The sequence below is a fragment of the Pygoscelis adeliae genome, unplaced genomic scaffold, assembly GCF_000699105.1.
Source record: "Pygoscelis adeliae isolate BGI_AS28 unplaced genomic scaffold, ASM69910v1 Scaffold19, whole genome shotgun sequence".
In the NCBI taxonomy this organism is placed as follows: Eukaryota; Metazoa; Chordata; class Aves; order Sphenisciformes; family Spheniscidae; genus Pygoscelis; species Pygoscelis adeliae.
The window spans coordinates 457,684-477,672 of record NW_008825533.1 but is presented as its reverse complement, the minus strand read 5'-3'; the positions used below and the strand labels follow the sequence as shown (position 1 = coordinate 477,672).

Below are 19,989 nucleotides of genomic sequence, written 5' to 3'. Positions count from 1 at the left end.
AAGAGTTCATGTCAGCAAATGGTTGGCCAGATGCTTAACTGCAACGAGATGCACCTCCGCTGCTTCATCCCCAAGGGCCCATTTAGTAACAGCCAAAAGAGAAAGGTCAAGAGCAGCTTCTGTGCTGGATTGCCTTGCCTGCCTGAACAACTCCTGAGAGACACGGAGAGCAGGATAAATCCACCTACACGCATCCCAGATGGAAACAGGTCAGAGCAGGGAATGGGACCCAGAATGAGCTGAGATCACAGTGGGCATTCCCCGTCCCCCTGTACTTTTTAATTCATGACATTAGTTCTTGACTCTTTGTAAGGCAGAGGCATCCAGAAACGTGAAGTGTAAAAGGAGGATATCTGAAGCCTCCCATTTAGAATTACTATAGCTACATAGTAGTAAAGTACTGGAAGAAATAACATGCGATGGTTCGGAAAGCAAAAAAGAATAATCAATTTCATTCACTTAGCTCTGCTCCCACCGAAGCTGAACATTTATCAAGGCTGACAGGGGAACACAGAGGCCAGTACTGTGCAGCTTTTAAAAATCCAAGACTTCAAAATGCTTTTTCCTTTGCACATTTAATATTCCTTGAATTATACATAGCAATTTCCTAAACCCAAATCTTAGCTTTTCGAAACTTTACAAAACATAGATCTCTCTCCCGCAAAATGTCATGACTTGTTTGGATTAATGACAGCCATGCACGCCCACCATAATTAAAAACAAAACAACCCCTCCAGATCAATGCATCTGGACTACCAAGTATTCGAAACACCCCCTTTTTACCACACCTGCTTTTTATCAACCCAACACTATGTTTCTGGCATTGATAGAAAAAAAAAAAAAAATCCAGCTGAGGATCTCTTGAGGTAACATGAGTACAGAAATATGAGCACAACAAATCCGCCCCTGTGCAGGAACTGGCAAAGAAAACAGAAACCAGCTTTTCCTTTTGTACTCAGCAAGAGCTCCTTTGTGGCTGTGTCACATCTTTTGCTCCAGCTGTAAGCCCCCCAGCCTGCGTTTAATGCAGAGGTTCGTGTACTAACACTTCTTCTGTGGTGGCTGTCATCTCTTCGTCAGCAACGCAGCCCCCTCACTCCAGTTCAGCAGCTCACAACTGAGGCGTGTGCCTCATTTTAAATTTTTGACTAGAGGCAGCCTTTTTCATAAAGCCCTTGAACAGACAAAGGCCTTCACCTCTAAGTAGGTGATACCATGAACTGAAGTGCCTTGCTGGCCTACGCAAATGTTTTAAGTTATTTGCCAGCTCAGAGCCTGGAAGAACAGAGGATGCAAACGAAACTCAGCCTGCTAGCTAACATCGCAAACACCTGGCAAAGTGTTAGCAAGTTCCCTTACGACTTCTGAAGAATACATCATTAATACTTAAAAAATAGCTTGGTCTTACTACTGTTCTTTGATCTATTTTGTGAGGAACTCAGCTGCAGAAACAGTTGGGATGCTAAGAACCGTCCATAAATAATGCCCTATTTTCATCCTTATCTAACCTAAATATTTATGTGAAATCTCCCAGTTAAAATGCTGCCTTGGTTTCATTGCTTGTGCTGGGGAGGTAGCAGTAGCTGAGTGTTAATTCAATTGCTGTTCATATTAATGCCATCTGTCCCTGCACAGGGAGTTCAGCTGAAATTCAGCAATAATTTGTGCCCCACTGGAGTTTGTTGTGGAAGCTGCTGAACAGAGAAGTTACCTATACTGACCAGACAAAGGTAATCTTGTTTTATGGGAGACCTTTCTGGTTAGCACATTTCTTTCAAAGAAAATGTCTACAAAGTCAAATTTCCATATGTGGGAAAAGATTTATTAGTCATCAAAGGAATCAGGACAGAAATTATAAGCCTAGTTATTCTTACTGAATATATGTATCAAATTAGGAATTAGAGGATGCCATGTTTGTTCTGAAGAGCTTGCAGGGACACTAATCACTAGCTTTCCTGCTGTTGGAGTCAGAGCACTGCTATTGTACAGCTGCAAAGAGCCACTACACACAAAATCTTTGCAAGCTCACAGCCGGCTTGCCCCCAGTGCAATGGCAATCACTGGTTTTCAAGTTCGATGGGTCTTTATTTCTTGAGATTCCTAAAGACAGACTTAGAGTAATGCAGTGAAGTATACCCTCTTGGGAATAAATATAATTGTTTACCAAATGGTTACCAGACCTCTTACTGAGATTTCCCCATGATTGTGGATGTTCAATATCCATTTACATACAGTATATGCAACCACTGAGATCTCAAACTGGGAAAACATCCCGTTTTGAGGTGGCATTCAAACACTTACATCCCACTGAAGTTAGTGGAATTTAAGCAAGTACTTGTTGCTAAGCATGGGCACAAATTCACCATGACCAAGTGCATAAGTAGGCACAGAACAGTCCTCCTACAGTTATGATTACTCCAAAGAAAGGCACTTTAAGGTGCTAATACATGTCTACTAAATAAAGAGCTCAACTAGGTCCAACCAACCTGTTAAAAATAACCCCAGTTATTTTAAGTTATTGAAGTTGCTCTTTACAGGACATCCACCACATACTATAGGAAAGGTTCTCTATAATTAGCAGTATGTTTTCTGGCCAAAGGGAGGAGAAAAGGTTTTCCTAAAAATTGAGTTGAGCCTTTGGAAAAGCAGGAATATCCAAAATCCTTACAACAGAACCACGTGGCCTTCAGCGCAATTGCCTAAAAAACAGTCACGCTGGTTTTGCCAGCTGTGTTGCAGACTGCATTGCACAGTATCACAATGCATATGTCTTTAATTAGAGCGGTAAGACTGAAGGTAGGAATTGTCTAGTGTAGATTATGTGTGTGAAAGGGCAACAATTCTGTTTCACACAATTTGAGCCCTTTGAAAAGTTGCTCTTGCGTGACATTTTGGTGAAGATTTTGTCTCATTTAAAAAAATGAAAAAAGAGTATTTGTATCTCACTGAAATGCTATTTTCTCTCAAGGGTATACGTTGAGAACAAGATTACAAACAAACACTGCTGCTTTACAAGAGGAGACTTTGACATCCTCTGCTCTCTGACCCAGCGGAGGATATTCATTCTGTCTTCCGCTGCTGCCGGGGGGCCAGCAGCTGCTGGTGATGGAGGCTCACAATCCAGCAGGCCGTTGCTTTCTCCTCAAAACACACCCCAGTGAAATTAATCAGTTCTGAGATTGTGATTGTCAGAGAATTCAAAAGAGTAATGACTAGAGAAACACAGCCAACAAACATATTCAGATATGTTGAATTCTGGACACCTTCCCTCTTTCTACCATGCTGATCCAGCATTTTTTTGTCATGGAAACTCCAGCAGGCATGGTTAGAGAAGGAAAAAGGTGCTTTTTTTTCAGATGGCTCTCCCATTGGAGGTGAAATTTTAATAGTAAATGAAATGGAATAAATAAAATATTTAGATTTAGAGCAGCATAGAAAGCATTGATAGGACTTTGTGTCTTCTCTGGCTGGAAAAGTTACTGCTTTTGATTTATGTGAAACATATCTAGGATCTAAACATGATTTATACATATTGTCCCCAATCTGTATAAATGAAGAGCTTCCAGCAAGAGTAGCGGGAGAGAACATAAGCCTTTACTAATAACTATTGCTCTGTTTCTGACCCATCCATCTTGGCATGTGCACACCATGAGCATTAGTATGGTAGGGAGTTGTCTCATTCAAAGACGTTTCACAGTGGAGTTGCTACCTCTAGGAAAACAAATTTTAAATGGCTTCTGCTACTACACCTACCAACCCACATGTGCAGGGTTGGCTCCAGCAGTCAGGGAATTGGAATGAACACCAGTGATTGTTTCAGTCCTGTTTGAAACCGGAAATTTCAAGCAAAAATCTTTTCTTCTCAGATTTTACTTCTTCTAGGCTATTGACCAATAGGGCCAGAACATTCAAATATAACTTTCAAGGCATAGTTCAGTGTTCACAATTCTCATTCATTATCTTTGTGCAATCAGTCAAGACCAATTTCAGTTTTTTCTTCACAGAGCTGAGGATTTTGAACAGCCTGTAGCAGCTAGCTTCCCCCTCTTTCTTCATGGTCAAGATCAAAAAGGGTTGTGTGCTGTGAGATTTCCTCAGAGATTTGATAATTTCAGTGAGTCTATCATTTTACAGAGTATTTAGTTGTTTTCTTGCAACAGACTAAAAAGTAGAAAACAGCTGTCCCCCTGCTAAATACTTCTTAAACAATAATCCATGATCTTACTGTGCCTGGTAAGATCACGGAGCAGATCCTCCTGGAAAACATGTCAAAACATATAGAAGAGCTGAGGAGAGATAGCCAACATGGCAAATCGTGGTTGACTAATCTAGCGGTCTTCTATGATGGAGTGACTGCATCAGCAGACAAGGGAAGAGCAACTGAAGTCGTCTATCTGGACCTCTGTAAGGCCTTTGACACGGTCCCCCACAACATCCTTCTCTCTAAATTGAGGAGATATGGATTTGATGGATGAACTGTTCGATGAATAAGGAACTGGCTGGATGGTGGTGCCTGAAGAGTTACAGTCAATGGCTCAATGTCCAAGTGGAAACCAGTAACCAGTGGCGTCCCTCAAGGGTCCATACTGGGACCAATACTATTTAATATTTTCATTAATGACATAGTGGGTTTGAGTGCACCCTCAGCAAGTTTGCAGCTGACACCAAGCTGAGTGGTGCGGTTCATTCACTAGAGGGAAGGGATGCCTTCCAGAGGGACCTTGACAGGCTGAAGGAGTGGGCCTGTGCAAACCCCATGAAGTTCAGCAAGTCCAAGCACAAGGTCCTGCACCTGGGTTGGGGCAATCCCTGATATCACTACAGGATGGTGGTTGAAGGGATTGAGAGCAGCCATGCAGAGAAGGGCTTTGGGATACTGGTGGACACAAAATTGGACATGAGCCAGCAATGTGCGCTCGCAGCCCAGAAGGCCAATCGTATCCTGGGCTGCATCACAAGAAGGGTGGCCAGCAGGTCAAGGGAGGGGATTCTGCCCCTCTACTCCCCTCTCGTGAGACCCCACCTGGAGTACTACGTCCAGCTCTGGGGTCTCTGGCACAGGAAAGACATGGACATGTTGGAGCGGGTCCAGAGGAGGGCCAGAAAAATGATGAGAGGGCTGGAACACCTCTCTTATGAGGAAAGGCTGAGAGAGTTGGGGTTGTTCAGCCCAGAGAGCAGAAGGTTCTGGGGAGACCTTGTTGCAGCCTTTCAATACTTAGAGGGGGCTTATAAGAAAGATGCAGAGAGACTTTTTACCAGGCTCGCAGTGACAGCACAAAGGGCAATGGTCTGAAAGCAGGTAGGTTTAGACTGGACATAAGGAAGACATTTTTTACAATGAGGGTGGTGAGAGACTGGAACAGGTTGCCCAGAGAAGCTGTGGATGCCCCATCATTGACAGTGTTCAAAGTCAGGTTGGACGGGGCTTTGAGCAACCTATCTAGTGAGAGATGTCCTTGCCATGGCAGGGGGATTGGACTAGATAATCTTTAAATGTCCCTTCCAACCCAAACTATTCTGTGAATGATCGTATGATGATGGCCATAGGAAAAGATGTAAAACCAGCCAACTCTGGTGTAAGGTTAATGGAATGGTTTAAAGTGTGAGGAAAACAACTTTAAATTAAAATTATCCTGCAGTACGTTTAAACAGAGCTGCTTGGCAAATAGTTTGATTTTTTTTTTCTTGCACTGAAAATATGTGACAACTTCAAGCGTAAGTTGCTCTCTCAGCCAATTTCAGTTTTTATGTGAAACACCAAAAATGTAAAAAGATTGCAGAAAATGTGACTGCAAGGTCACAGAGTACTGAATAGATGCTGATTTTAATACGTCACTTGCTTTATCTCCATCTTACACAGACCTGATGTGCCGTTACTGTTTAGTTACTTAAAATATGTTGATTTTTGAAACAAATTTAACAGGCATCTCTCTATCTTAAAGAAATTACCCAGTTCAACAAAGGAAAGCAGTAAACAGTGATTAAAGCATATAGCAGAAGCTGGAGACCTGTTTTGTAGTCTTAAGCTCTATTAACTAGTTTGCTTCAATTTGCAAGTCATTTTATCTCTGCGTGACTTGTTTTCCTATCGTAAGAGAAGGGACATACCATACTTACAAAATGTTTTCTGTGTTTACTTGGGTATAAGATGTGGCTATACTATTTCTTTATAGCCTAGAGAAGGCTAGGGATGTTTAGACAAAAGTCCAAACCCAAAACAACAGGATAAAGAAGTTAGGGTCAATGTTATTTACTCTCTATTTATATAATTCATTGCCTTTTGCCTAAAGAAATATTCTATTGAAATGGGAAGTCCTTAATCACCTTCTGAAATTATATTTAAGCTCCACCTACTTGTACCTTCCTATAAAGGGAATAAGGGTGTGGAAGGGGAGAGGCTTTCCTCAGCTGAAGAAGAATGAGTTGTGTGGCTGGTTCAGTTTAATCTGTTACATGTCTTATTTAGTTATTTATGCTGTACACTTCACAGTGGATCAGCATTTCTAGTGGTATATGAAGTAGGCTTCATTCTCTGTTTCAAGTTAAAATCAGCATTATTCCCAATGATGCCCACAGCAGCTGCAATGCAGCATGAGTGAACAAAGAATAAAATGCAGTAATTCAAACCATTCTTTCCCAGTAAAGAGACTCAGAATTTTCTCTGATTTTGCCCTTCTTATTCATGGTTTGTCCCTTCTGCTCCCATGTTTCTCTAAAAGACTCAGTAATTCAGAAGGAGTAGATTTAATTATTCACCATTGGGGGGTAAAAAATTAAACAGATACCAGTAAGGACTCTTGAAACTCAGGAAAAAAAAGAATGTTTAATTAGCATATAGGCACAATACCCTGCCTGATATGCCTTACTAACAATACAAAGCAATAACCTCAGGTCAAAAGATAAGTTACAATACATGCAAAAACATCTGGATTGTGCACTAAGTAACATGTTAGTTATAGGTACATCTGTCAAATAAACATACGTCTATTCTCCTAAAGAACAAAACTTCAGAGACTATTTAAAAAGTAAAGGTACAACAAAACAACCATAGTTGAGCAGCGTATTGGACACAAAGCATCCTACACAGAGACATTTGACCTTTGGATGCAAAAACTGTAACAGGCAAATAGCTGAGAGCCAGATCCCCAAATACTTACTTATGAAAAGCTCTCAGTGAAGCCTAAGGTATTATCAGAATGAGGTCTGAAGGATTTTGCCCTTAATGAATAACAGTTATGAGTGGGTAAAAATGTCTCTATCAGTGAGAATTTTAAATCATATATCTAAGTTTAATGTTGCTGATAAGAGTGAAAGGAGGAAAGACTGAATATCGATACAAATAAAACAATGTTTTTGTAAAACCCTTAAAATAAATAATGATTACGAAGGAAAGTTTGGGATAATGAACATGTCCTGAAACCAAAATCAACGTGGTTAAAGTTAATAAATAAATAGTTACGTTCCTTTTTATCCTACAGAACAATAATCAGTATTAAGAACTAGGAAAGCAGAAAGAGGATGGAGACCTCTTCCTTACTTTTAAGTAAGGGTGATCAGTCCCAGTATCATCTCTCACTATTAAGCTACGCGTTTGTGTGTTACAGGACTAGCCGAAAGAAAGGGACAGAATATACACTTACTGCCACTGTAAATTCAACGGATCTATTTTTTCTTCCACATGATGACTAATCACAGGCTCAGTCCACTAACAATACTGGCGAATTTAGTGGGGGGTGAAGAGGGACAGGGGGGAGTGAAGGCTGGGGTGAAGGCAACTCTAACCCCGTATCAGCGTGTGACAAGTGCTCTCTGTCACATGGAAGGGGACGTGTCTGTGCTGCTGCCCAGGTTCCAAGATAACTACGGGCTGAATCCAGGCTGCTACTTACGCAATAAAAAAATACTGCAAAACTCCCCTCGGACTTTGCTGGCAAATGTGCCCACTGCCGAACCAGTGGGTAAAATGTGCTATCCCCATTGCAGCTAGCCAGCCCGTACACCCTGAGGCGTTTTTGTCTGGAGAGTGCCGAAGGGAGCAGCCCCTCCAACATGAGAACTGTTGTCGCATCTGAGTGGCAGAGCAGTGCTGAGGAGCTAAAAAAGGCAAGTAATAGGCGCTTCAACCCTTCTCTTTCTTACGAATCCTGAATCAGCTCGGCTTTTTCAGCTCTGATTGTAGAAAAGCAAGTCTGCTCTGCTTCCACGGCATAAAAGCTATAATGGACAAGATCCTAAAAGACAGCAAGATCGAAATGACAAAGTCCTCACTTGGAGACATCCTCCCTAAAACACCGGAGGCAAACAGTGGGTGTTTTATGACTGGGATTTCTATCTCTATATATTATATGGCTGTGGTGGAGTGGCACAGAGAAGCCGGTAGCGAAGAGCTCCACAATCCCTGTGCGCTGTACAGGGAGATCGCTGCACTAGCTATAGATGTACTAGGCAAAGCCTCACATAAAGCAGGTTGCTGCTGCCTACTAACTACTGCCATAGCTCAAACACTGCAGCAGTACTGTAGCAGAGGCACTCAGGCCACTTACACGTGAAGTACACAACCCGACTGCGGGGAAGACACACCGCTCTACACTCGCTGTGCAGGATTTCGGCAGAACAGCTGTTTCCAGCTCTGGTTAGGGTTGCAATGCTGGTTGGGGTTGTGGATAACAAGACGCACGCTCACTTCTTTGAGCAGTCACGGCCTGTATTTTAATGAGCGCATTGTAACCCCAACCAAAAAGATTAGTATTAGTCATCAGCAAATCAAACATTACTGTGACCATAACCTGTTTTTTGTTTTTTTGTTGCTCTGAACACAAATCAAGTATCTATTTACTCTAGTGATTCTAATCTAAATTGTGCCACTGACCCAAGAGGTAACTTTTGGCATATAAATACTATACGCTTTTCCAGAGGGGCTGAACTACCACATTGTCTGCTGATTTTAAGATACGGATGCTGAGCACCTTTGAAAAAATCCGTGTCTAATCCTTTTTCTTCCTCTCTGTCCATTTGTAATATTGTAGCATGAGCACAGCACCACCCCTGCGTATTGCAAGCGTTAAAATGCATTGAATGTTTTGAAACTGAAGAACCGATACATGTACATAAAGTACAAACCAACGAACTGTGAAAAGAGTAAGATGAAGAATTGTACCCTGTAACCCTAAGAACATCAAGGAAGTTTGGTAAAATGGGGTACAGGCAGATAAAGCAGCAGTTAATAGTATACAACAGAGATGCCAATTGACACTGACAGTTGTTACACATTTTCCTTGTTAACAGAGAAACAATAAAACCTAGTTAAGAAACCACTTTTTGGACCACTTTTCCCGTTTCTTCATTACTTCAAAGTGTTTTATGAAACTACTGTATGATAACTGCTTTTGTACAGAAAATACACAGTAAGTTGGTTCTGTGGTCCAAATAAGCCATGCTTTTTTTTTTTTCATATCATGCATTGGGATGCAATCAGCTTCTTGTCAGTCATTAGTGAAAAGAACAAGCACATTTTTGACAATAAAAAGCTTCTCTAAGTAACATTTTCCGTGTTCATTTCTACAGCAATCATTAGCCAGAACTATTTAAAATGTTTCTGGAATTTTCTTTTCTGTTGCTATCTGCTTTTCTCATAGAGGAATTTTCTAGTATTTGTGACGTTTCCTCATGCAGTTATTTACAAAGAGATGCTCCTCATGGTGAAGAACCTTAATGAAATTTACAGTTGCTAAGGTACATTTATAAATGCTAGCAGTTACACTCAGACAGAACAAATGGAATTTATTATGCAGCTCTGGGCTGGGCCAGCAATACAATAAAGTGCAAATAAGGACAAAAACCACAAGCCAGGCAGATCCGTTTTTCATCGCCAGCATTAAGAAGCATCATGACTGTGGTAAGAAATGTTAGATCAAATAGGCCTAGGTCACAATCTATTTTAAACATCTGTCTCCCTGAGAGGATTTAAGGGAGGTATACAGTGATATAGCCCTATTTCTTCAACTGGCTGAATATCATTGGAAAAGTAAGGACACTTTTCCAGCCAATTTTTTTCAACAGTGCTAATACCTGCGTTTTATACTATGATGCACTTTACAGCATGCATTGAGCTCACTTTCCATGCAGCTACAACAGGCCACTCTTGATCAGGAAAATTTAGGAAGTACCAACTAGCTGTAGAAATGACATCTACCTACCTGGTATGTCACAAAAGCATATGCTTTGAAAACATTTACAAACAGCACATTTTCTTAACCATATGCCCATATGCAGATGATAATTACTAGCTCAGATAAAAATATATCGTGTTTGCTGGCATTCAAAGTTTGCCACTGATTTGAACTATTTTAGAGCTAAGTCATTGCCGAATGGCACTGGAACAAAAAACCAGACATTTTTCAAACCACCAATTCCACATAAAACAAAACTGTCACTCCAACTCCTAGTGTTCATTGCTGATCACTACCCATTGCCAGACCAGACATGTATTTCTCTCCACAGTGTGTCCAGAAAGTGCTCTGTAGCCTGACTTGTCAGAGAAGCTGCAGGAAGTGCAGAAAAATAAAGTGCCTTTTCCAGGGCTGTGTGCAACATGGCTAACCATCCAATTCACTGTATGTCCGGATTTCTCGAGTCTCAGGTATAGCTCCTAACCTTGTATTTCCCAGCTGAAGCTTGCAAGGCTGGCAACTATTTACAGCTATTCAACTAGTCCATTTGCTTTCCATGCTGTAAATACTCTCATTGTGTATTAATGAAAAAATATTTACAGTTCATTTATAGGTAAAATCAGTCACCTTAGAAAAGGCTGACAAGACATTTAAAGAAGGTAACACTTTATAAAGGGTAGTATTAAATGTATAGCAGGTATTTTGAACAACCGCAGATCTGAAGATACTAGATGCTACCTTAATGTCACTCCAAGATAGCAGATGACTGTTAAGATCCTGTTTTTTCAATTGAGTTAACACAATATGAGGACACCACTATCATTACTGCCTCAGTGAACGCATAGTTAGCCATCAACCCAGACCACATCACAGCCATCTCATTTTGCTCATTTATCTTAATATACCTGAGTATATTACCACCATTTAAATCTGTCCCCTTAATTTGTCACATAAGATGGCTACAATTACTACCCGTTCACAGGAAAGTCTCCTATTTTCCATTAAATGCATAGTCCCTACTGCAAACCATTATCTTTGCAAAGCAGCAATCACTTAATCCAGGTAGGAGGCATCTTTGCCTTCCACCTCCAACGCTCATTTTCATTGCCTGAGAGGGAAATGCTGTGAGGCTCTGTATCTCCTATTGGAAAAGAGAGCTTGCATTCTTCTCAATATTTCCCTTGCTGTCTTTAGGACTTGGCATGCATGATTTTGTTCATTGTACTAAAGCTTTCTGTAGACGCTGAGGTAAAGCTGGCTCTTCAGGCAGGGAGTCTGGGTTCAATCTTTAGGGAAAGCTCATACAAGGTATCTTCATCTATGATGAGTGTCTTGTCAAGTAAATAGTGAGTGACCTGGAATGGAGAAAACACAGATGAACAGACTGTATGTTACTTCCACAAAAATTTCTCTGCTTTCCTTTTCCCCTTCAGCCCATTTCAGATCCCGAGATCCCCTCACGTTGTTTTCTTGAGAAACACAACGGCTCATTTGAATGGTGTAAAGCTGCACCAGCAGCGCTCCAGGAATCAAGTACAGCCTCTTAGGATTGGGCAAGTCCTTAGCCAGGTTACCTAACCACATGTTGCTCTTCTGGAGTCTAAGAGGAAATCTCTGAAGGCACAGACTGGCTTTGGCCAAATTTTCATCGCTTCCTGAGGGACAAGGGGAAAAGAACTGCAGGATGCACACAGCATCAGCAGATGCTTGGGCCATCTCCTGTCCCCTAATCCCAGGATTCTGGGATTCCCTGGGCAATTACACTTCCAACTGGGCAGGGAGAACACATTTCCCTTTGAACCCATTCCCTTGTACCCCAAACCCATGAAGGCTGCAATCCCAAGAGAGCTTCCAGAGAAGGAGGAAAAAACTTGCTTCTATATATAGTGTCAGACAGTTTCTGCCAGGGTGAGGCCCCAGAGTACCTGTCCATATTTCTGTCTGTCCTCTCCTCTGTGTGTGTGGGAGCAGAATACATTGATTTTAGCTTTCAGCAACAGCTGTATCTTACAACTAATTGCTACCACAGCTTTGATTTCAGTAGTAGGTAACAGTGCCTAAGAAGAGCCTTACCTTCTGCTGATGCTCTATGCGGTAGGAGGTCTGCTGGAACTGGCGTATTTCCCTGATTATATGTGAGATCTTTCAAAAGAATACATGTATATGAGTAAGTACAATGTCATTTTGACTTCAGCTAAGCCACATAAGGCAAGAATTTTGCACCAAATTATGCAATTTATCCTGGGAGGAGGGAAGGAAAGAGCAGAGATCATCTCCTAATGGCTTCCAAGGATGTCACTTTCCTAAATTAACCGTTTATTGTTCAGTCAGCCTCAAGTGAACCACCTTGTCTCTCCTCTCTCCATACTGATAACCTCTCTTCTCTTTGCCTGCAGTGACTGCTGCGATGTGTAGCCATAAGAAGGGTATTAAGCTGAGATTAGAAGAGAAATTTCCATGCTTCCCTCTGAGGAGTTGTTGCAAAACAACATTACATGGTAGCTGGAGAGAAATCAACTTTAAAATGCTTTTTCAGATAGACCCTAGCACACTTGAAAAGAAGATTGTGATTACTGCTTTCTAGTGAATCACTACATTCCTTTAATTTTGGTTATTTCAAAAAGCCTTTTGTTGCTCCTTCATGAGCTTCAGACAGCTGATTTTTCTGTCTCTCACTTCCCAAAGAACAAATTGGAAGCAAATTCACCCTGTAAAAATACTCAGTTTACCAGAAGGTGGTGATAGAAGACTGGGTCAAGTAATTGCTTTCAAATAGCTACCCATCTTGCATGGTGCCAATATACTTGTGCATCTTAGACATTAAATTCAAAGGAGTTGTAATTAAATCAATAATTAACTCACATAATTAAACACCTGTTGGGAAAGTGTATAAGGAACTGAAAATTACCATTCTCATTTTGGAAAAATTGACAAGGCCTTCCTCAGTGAAGTTTGGTGTTCCTTCTTCAATGAATGCCAGGTCCGTCAGGTACATTCCAAGGTAGGGAACAGCAGGTGGGTTACAACTGTGAAACAAGAAATCAGCATATTTGCCTGTAGCTAAATTTACAAACTGATTTTTTTATAATTCACACGAACTATTACTTAACATACTTCTAATCAATGGGTTACATTAATTTCTAAGACAAACAGCTTCTCTGACTTCACTTGAGTTGTATTTGCTCTGCCTGTGACAAATTGAATGTATTCTGTCCAATATCTAATATTAATGGCAGAAAACCTTTAGTAAAAGGTAGAATGGTAACGTGATGGAGTGAGAGGAAGGACAGGTAAACTCTGGACTCAGAGAACACCTTTAAGCATATTTCAATCCTGGCTAACAGACAATCCCTGAAATAGATCCTACACACAAGCTAAAAATGCACGTGGATGTGCTTCTGCATGGTTGGTGTTCTGCAGTCGTGTAAGCATCCTAGTATAACAAGGGGGTGTGTATGTGTGTGTGAGAGAGAGAGAGAGAGAGTGTGTGCGCACATGTGGAGATATATACATATATACGTATATACATGCATATATATACACTACTTATACATACATACACATATGTATGTATATATGCATGTATATATATGTGTGTGTACATACGTATATACCATTCTGTCAAAGTCTGTTCAGGCCTTCTCAACAGTGAACACAAAGAGAAAGAGGACGACAGAGAGGTAGCAAAGACGATCTGGAAAACTGTGAATACAGACCCTAGAGACTAGGGATTTTCTTTTCTTGGAGGGACAGCGGGATGGGATAATGATTGTTGCTTCCCGAATGCAATAATCAGTGCTCCATGCTCACTGATTCTTGCCTCAGCAGAAACAGTAGCAAGCTTGGTTTTCTGAAGCTCTGGCATAAGAAAAATACAGGGTGATGGCTGTGCTGTTAACGTAGGCAGACTGCTGACTATGCTTAGCAGTGCACTTCATTCTGGGTATTTTTTATATTATGAGGGTGATTGTTGTACACAGGCAAGCAATATATTAACTGAAAGATGTATAGAAGTACATGTTCATATATTGTGAGTAAAAACATTTTTAAAAAAGTGATTAGCTCCCCAACAATATTTTTAAAGTAAAAATTGACTAACTTGCACTACGTATATTTTGAAACATTTCAGCAACTATTCCTGCTTCTCTCAAGATCATTTAAAGTAGTTGTACTACTCAATCCTGGAAAGTCCACTTCTAATTACAGAACTTGCAAAAATACAGGTTTTGTATGCATACAGTTGGAGTCAGTACATAAATTGTAGAACCCTTGTCACAGGATATTTTGGATACCAAAATTACATACAGTCAAACACAATCTGGCAAATCAATTAAAGAAAAAAATTATTCAAGGACTACAGTACAAAAACCCAGGCTGTTTTCCAGGGTGGCAGACTACAGGGGGCTGGGAGGGTATAGGAGAGGAAATATCACTGCGCATTTGACCTGTTCCTACGTTCCTCTCATCAGCTACTGGCCACTGTCAAAAAAAAGATAAAGGGGTGACTGGAATTTTGATCTGACTCAAGCTTATTCTTAAGACCTAAACTTCTTATCTGGAACAAGGACTCTCTGGAATCCTGTTTTTGAATATGAACTTTTATTTATAAACCTGGCTTCACACTTATCAGTGTAAGTAAAACCCCAACAGGGAACATTCACACAGAATAATAGTTTGATTTGTTTCAGTAATTCTCTGGAAATATTACATTTATCTATCAGGTGTACTAAATCATGGGGTATTCAGCAAAACAATAATGTCAAATAGAATAAAACTAGAATTTAAAAAGTTATTAGGTAAAAATATTATCCAGTATTATATTAATTATTTAAGCTTAATCAAAGCCAATTAATCTTTAACATGTACTGTCCACTGCTTACAACAAAACACAACTGTATGGTGTAGGAAAGCGTACTTTTTGAGTGTTTCTCTAAGATTTTTAAATCTTCCTTCAGATGATACAGTCTTCTGAAGCTTGTCCATGAGAGCTTTTGTCTAGAAAAAAAATACATTACAAATGTCACTGCTGTTGCACGTAAGTGACTGAGATTAGTTTTTAGAAAAGGTGTAATTCACTTAGCATCTTCACCCTATTTTCAAAAGTAATAACATAGGCATTAGGAATTTAGTTTCATTGTAGTTCCTAGTGTATTTCTGAAGATGGCGATTAGGCAGCATTAAAGATTTTCCTTTGAGTGATACACAGAACCTGTATCTATGCTAATATTATTAGCCTGCAAATTCAGGAAGAAACACAAATTCATTAAATTAATGGTCAGCAATTCAGTTTACCATGTATACAAGAATATTAGAGACTTGATCTTACATGTTGCTGAGGCTCTTCAGCTGCGTTTACTGAAATTGGTGACAGTAAAGGATGTTTACTGTCTTGCAGCTTGCACTAAGCTGGTTTTGCCTCCAAGTTTCTGATAAAAGCTGAATATGTATTTGAAAATATATTACTGTCCTACACAAATTACTTTCAGTGGGCACCATCAGAGCCCGGTTACTTCGTAAGCAAAATAAATTTGCTTTTCAGTCTATTTATGCTATAGACTTGAGACAGTATAGAGAATCATAAGAAATTTGTCATATTTGAAACTGAATTACCAATTAAAAGAAAGCTGTAGGCAGAAGCAGACACTTTCTTTTTCTTCTAAATAGCAGGCTGATGAAACACGCAGATTACATTTCCAATAAGTGCTGGAGAACTGTGCAACAACATTAATCTGTTGTTTTTTTTTTTTAAATTGAGAAGTTTAAAAATCAAACAAATTCTAAACATAAAACTTTTGGAGGTGAACTCTTATATAACAGTTTGTACTGAAAGGATTTTTAGCATATTTTAAAATAAAAAAACACCAGCTATAAAGCATCTGAGAAAAAGCTGACTGGAGAAAGAAGGCACTGCAATCAGAATGTATTCTAAGTGGATTTCATTGCTTGGGCTGCTTGAGTGCTTTGCAAAAGCTGCAGAAACATATGGAGGAGGGAATGCAATAATAAAAGCCCACCTTTTGCATGTCAATTAGCCAGATCTAAAAAGGACAATCTGAAATCTTCCAGTTAGCTGGAGTAAACCCTGTATTCAAATACTGCCTAACTTACAAGCGATTGGCTCTGTCCTACTGACCTCCTTGCTCTGTTATTCCACCATACTAAAATATTAACTTTTTTTTTCAAATAGCAGAAACCTGAGATTTAAATCATTCAACCAATTTCTCCAAAACATTTAAAACAGAGAACATAAAATCACAGAAACATAGAATATCTCGAGTTGGAAGGGACCCATAAGGATCATCAAGTCCAACTCCCTAAAAAAGACTGGATACTCTTCATCCTGGCTAGTCTTTTTTTTTTGTGTCTTATTTTTGTTATTGGCAGCCATTCTCACAGGCTCAGCCATGCTGCTGACAGTCTCAGCACCAAGGTAAGGGTTAAAGGGAGATATTCACTGCATCTAAACTTAGGCACCTAAATGAGAAAGAGGTCTGGCTGTCTATGGTCTCTTACTTGGTAGCGAAAAACTCAGCACCTTGAGAGGAAATACTGACCTTTCTACCAACTTTCTGCACTGGCAGGGAAATACAGATCCTATTTGATGCACTTGAGCTGGCTATAGTTATAGCCAGTAACCATCTAGATGTGTATATCTGAAAATATCTAAATTTAATTTTTGCAAATATTTCAGTACTTCAGGCTCAAGTTGTAGGCTTAGGCACCTGCTAATCCCATTGAAATCAGTTTGTTCCTACAGATATTTAATTTATGATACCAAAAAAAGGGTAAGCGAAACACAAAATACTTTTACATGAAACACCAATACTACTTGGTGTTTCCAGCAAATAGTCAGAGTATTGTAAAAGTAGAAATATTTATGGAAGGAATCCTATCTCAACACGTTGTTTTCTGAACACACTGACCAGTGAAATCTAGAAACCATACTGTAATTGTATCTTTCTTACCTGTTTGGATACTTTACCCCAAGTTTTCTTAAGTCTGTAGATTGCACTTCTGTTCAAGGCTGATGTGATTTCTAACACACCATTATAATTGTGCATACATCGACAGATATCAGCTACTGCTACCCACTTCTCAATTGAGTTAGCCCGGGAGCTGACATCAGTGTAATTCATGATTTGGGAGGCAACAAGGTTACTCATCTGACCAAACAAAGAGGAAGAAATTTAGAACATTTAAATATAATCCCTTTCAACATATAACTATTTAATGAACAAAGCAGAAGAAAACTAATGCACAACAGAACTCATGGCTCTTAATAAAACCAGAGAAAGCGTATTGAGAACAGTGTTGTAGGGAAGCTGGGGGAATGATGATATGAAAGAAGGGTAAGAAATGCAATGGGGAGTATGTCCAAGCCAACAGTAATAAAACTCATTGGGAAGACTCTCAGTAAAATTCAAGGAAAATGGTAAAGGCAAAGATATGGTTGGGGATACAAAGGGCATTCATTAAATAGACTTGGTGTTATATTTTCACCCTCTGGAGAAAACTTAAGTTTCTTCTGTAAGCAACAAGGCATTGTAGTACAGTTTAAAATGTTCTACTCTGTTAAATTGCCATTGAAATGCTCAGTACCAATTCTTGAAAATGAGAATCTTCATGTGCTTTGATTTAAAAGGTTAATCACAGAAAGACTGTGACATTCAGTTACTACTAGATAAGAAGTTACATCACATTGTAAAAAAAAAGATATTCTTGTTGCAGAGGTCATAGACAGTGTCAATAGAGTTCCTAGAAAGCAATCTATATTTAAGAGTACTTACATCATTAAAATGTTGACTAGTTTTCATAATATAGGGTGTTTTCTCATTTTTATCCACTTTCATCCAGCCCTGCCCAAGAAACTCTCTAGACATTGAGGGGAGAGAAAAAACCAAACAAAAATGCCCTTAATATACACAGTACAGAGTGTCTGTCTGTAACCGTAGCTTAAGTGGATTTCAAGTATATCTCCTTTTGTTAGAAACTAGTAACATAGCTTTATACTAATTTCAGCATTTCACTGTACCATTTTTAATGCTGTCTGAAGCAGTAAATACTATAAAGAAAATTTATTTTTCTTTTAATCCCCTCTCCCAATCCCCCGATCCTAATTTTCAGCATTGTGACCCTATCTGAAATTGGTCTTGTCAGCTTACGTGGTTATATCCATGTTAAACTGCTGTATGAATGAAGCTGATTTGACACTCTCTCCCTAGAGACTCAGCACTTCCATACTATATTCACCCTTCACTAGCCTAGAGCCTTCAATCACAGATTTTTTTTCTTAGCTAAGAGCTCAGTCTTTCAAAATGTGATCAAACTATAGGGGAGTCAGAGGCAATGATACAAACAGCCAAAGGACATTATCCTGTTATGTATGCAAACCTTTTTGTCAGTAGCATGAATTAGTGTAGTGCCTAACACTGCCAGTCAGTAACTCATCCACCGTACTCACTTCAGTCACTCGTAGGAGAACACTTACTCATACGGTATGCTTCGGAAAACTACGTGATCTAAAAGAGTTATTTGCTCTGCAAGCTCCATGGCTGACAAAGTCTCAAAGCACTCTGGTTTTGGACAATCGGACTGCAAAGATAAGGAGAACACTTAATGATCTCTTTTTGCATCAAAGGACATTTCAAAGAACAGTGTATCAAGAACTTCATAAGGACTTTCAACACAGAGTTGTAATTAACTTCTTTGCTACAAAGAAATAAGAATTAAGAAAAATTGCTAACAACATAAGGGTAAACATCAGGCTGGAAACTCATAGGAAAACAGGCACATACCAAGTCATGAGTAAGTACGTCAATCAATTAAAGTCTGTATTCTGTGTTACTTTTCACATAACCACTCTGCACCCAGTTCATTGCCCACACTCTTCTTTGGATTAACACAATGCACTCATGAGATGGCGGTGACTACTGTTGGAGGATGGGCATTGCCAGTCAAGGCCAGCTATGGTTCTGATGGCAGCTGAGATGGCAGACGCTCATCATTTCATATATATTAATACCTTTCCTTTTTTTTTTTTCCCATCCTGTGATTTAAATCCAAATCCTAAAGTTTTGACCTGTTCATCTTTGATATGGGCTCAAAATTCTTACTTTCTCTAAACTGAAATGTACATTCTTGATATAAAAGAACAGTATTTCTGTCCAGAGTTGTGAAGTTGCAGTTGTGCTACATCTTATTGACTTAAACCCACAACATTTCTATAGGAGTATTTATGTTTAAATTTCAAGATGAACTTACCATCTGAATGATATCCTCTATTTTTAAATGGGTATCATCTTGATCATCCTGAGAAAGAGCCCTGAAAAATTAAGTAGCAGAACATCCTTTATAAATAAAGTTGTCTATGGTTATGAGAAAACCTTATTACAGATAGGCAATCATGTTTATCTAAAATAAATCCTAAGACTGCAATTGATGATGTAAAGAAAAAAAAAATCTGGTACCTAAAATCTAATGTCTTGTTTTAAGTGAAAGTGTCCAAAATGGTACAACATCACGTAAGGTGACATAAGGTAAAATGATGGTCACGGAGGCTTAACACCTCTGAGCTAAGAACAGCATATACTGTAGAATGGTCAAAGACAATAACTACTGTACTTATTTGCTGATTATAGCGATAGGGTTTCTATATCTATGCCACTTTGACTTCAGTGCAAAGAAGTTTGGTGGACAAAGGAAAATTCCCTTTTCAAGAACTGGACTAGCAACACAAAACCACAACACAATAACAATATTATTTAATCAAAAGCTCTCTATCCTGAATAACCCTAGGAAACCTAAAGGTGGAAAATTA

The 19,989-nt window shown here is 39.4% G+C and overlaps 1 protein-coding gene across 1 annotated transcript in view; it reads right to left on the bottom strand.

The window, feature by feature from the left end:
• Positions 1 to 8,800: 8,800 nt before the first annotated feature.
• RASGRF2 (Ras protein-specific guanine nucleotide-releasing factor 2) overlaps positions 8,801 to 19,989 on the bottom strand; it is a 171,505-nt gene continuing 160,316 nt past the window's right edge. The window contains exons 21-28 of the mRNA XM_009331784.1: positions 19,434 to 19,494; positions 18,661 to 18,764; positions 17,960 to 18,044; positions 17,138 to 17,335; positions 15,088 to 15,167; positions 13,081 to 13,198; positions 12,246 to 12,314; positions 8,801 to 11,527 (exon numbers count right to left, since the gene is read on the bottom strand). Of these exons, the coding sequence (XP_009330059.1) occupies positions 11,435 to 11,527; positions 12,246 to 12,314; positions 13,081 to 13,198; positions 15,088 to 15,167; positions 17,138 to 17,335; positions 17,960 to 18,044; positions 18,661 to 18,764; positions 19,434 to 19,494 (808 nt within the window). The 3' untranslated portion in view covers positions 8,801 to 11,434. The remainder of the gene's footprint in view (positions 11,528 to 12,245; positions 12,315 to 13,080; positions 13,199 to 15,087; positions 15,168 to 17,137; positions 17,336 to 17,959; positions 18,045 to 18,660; positions 18,765 to 19,433; positions 19,495 to 19,989) is intronic.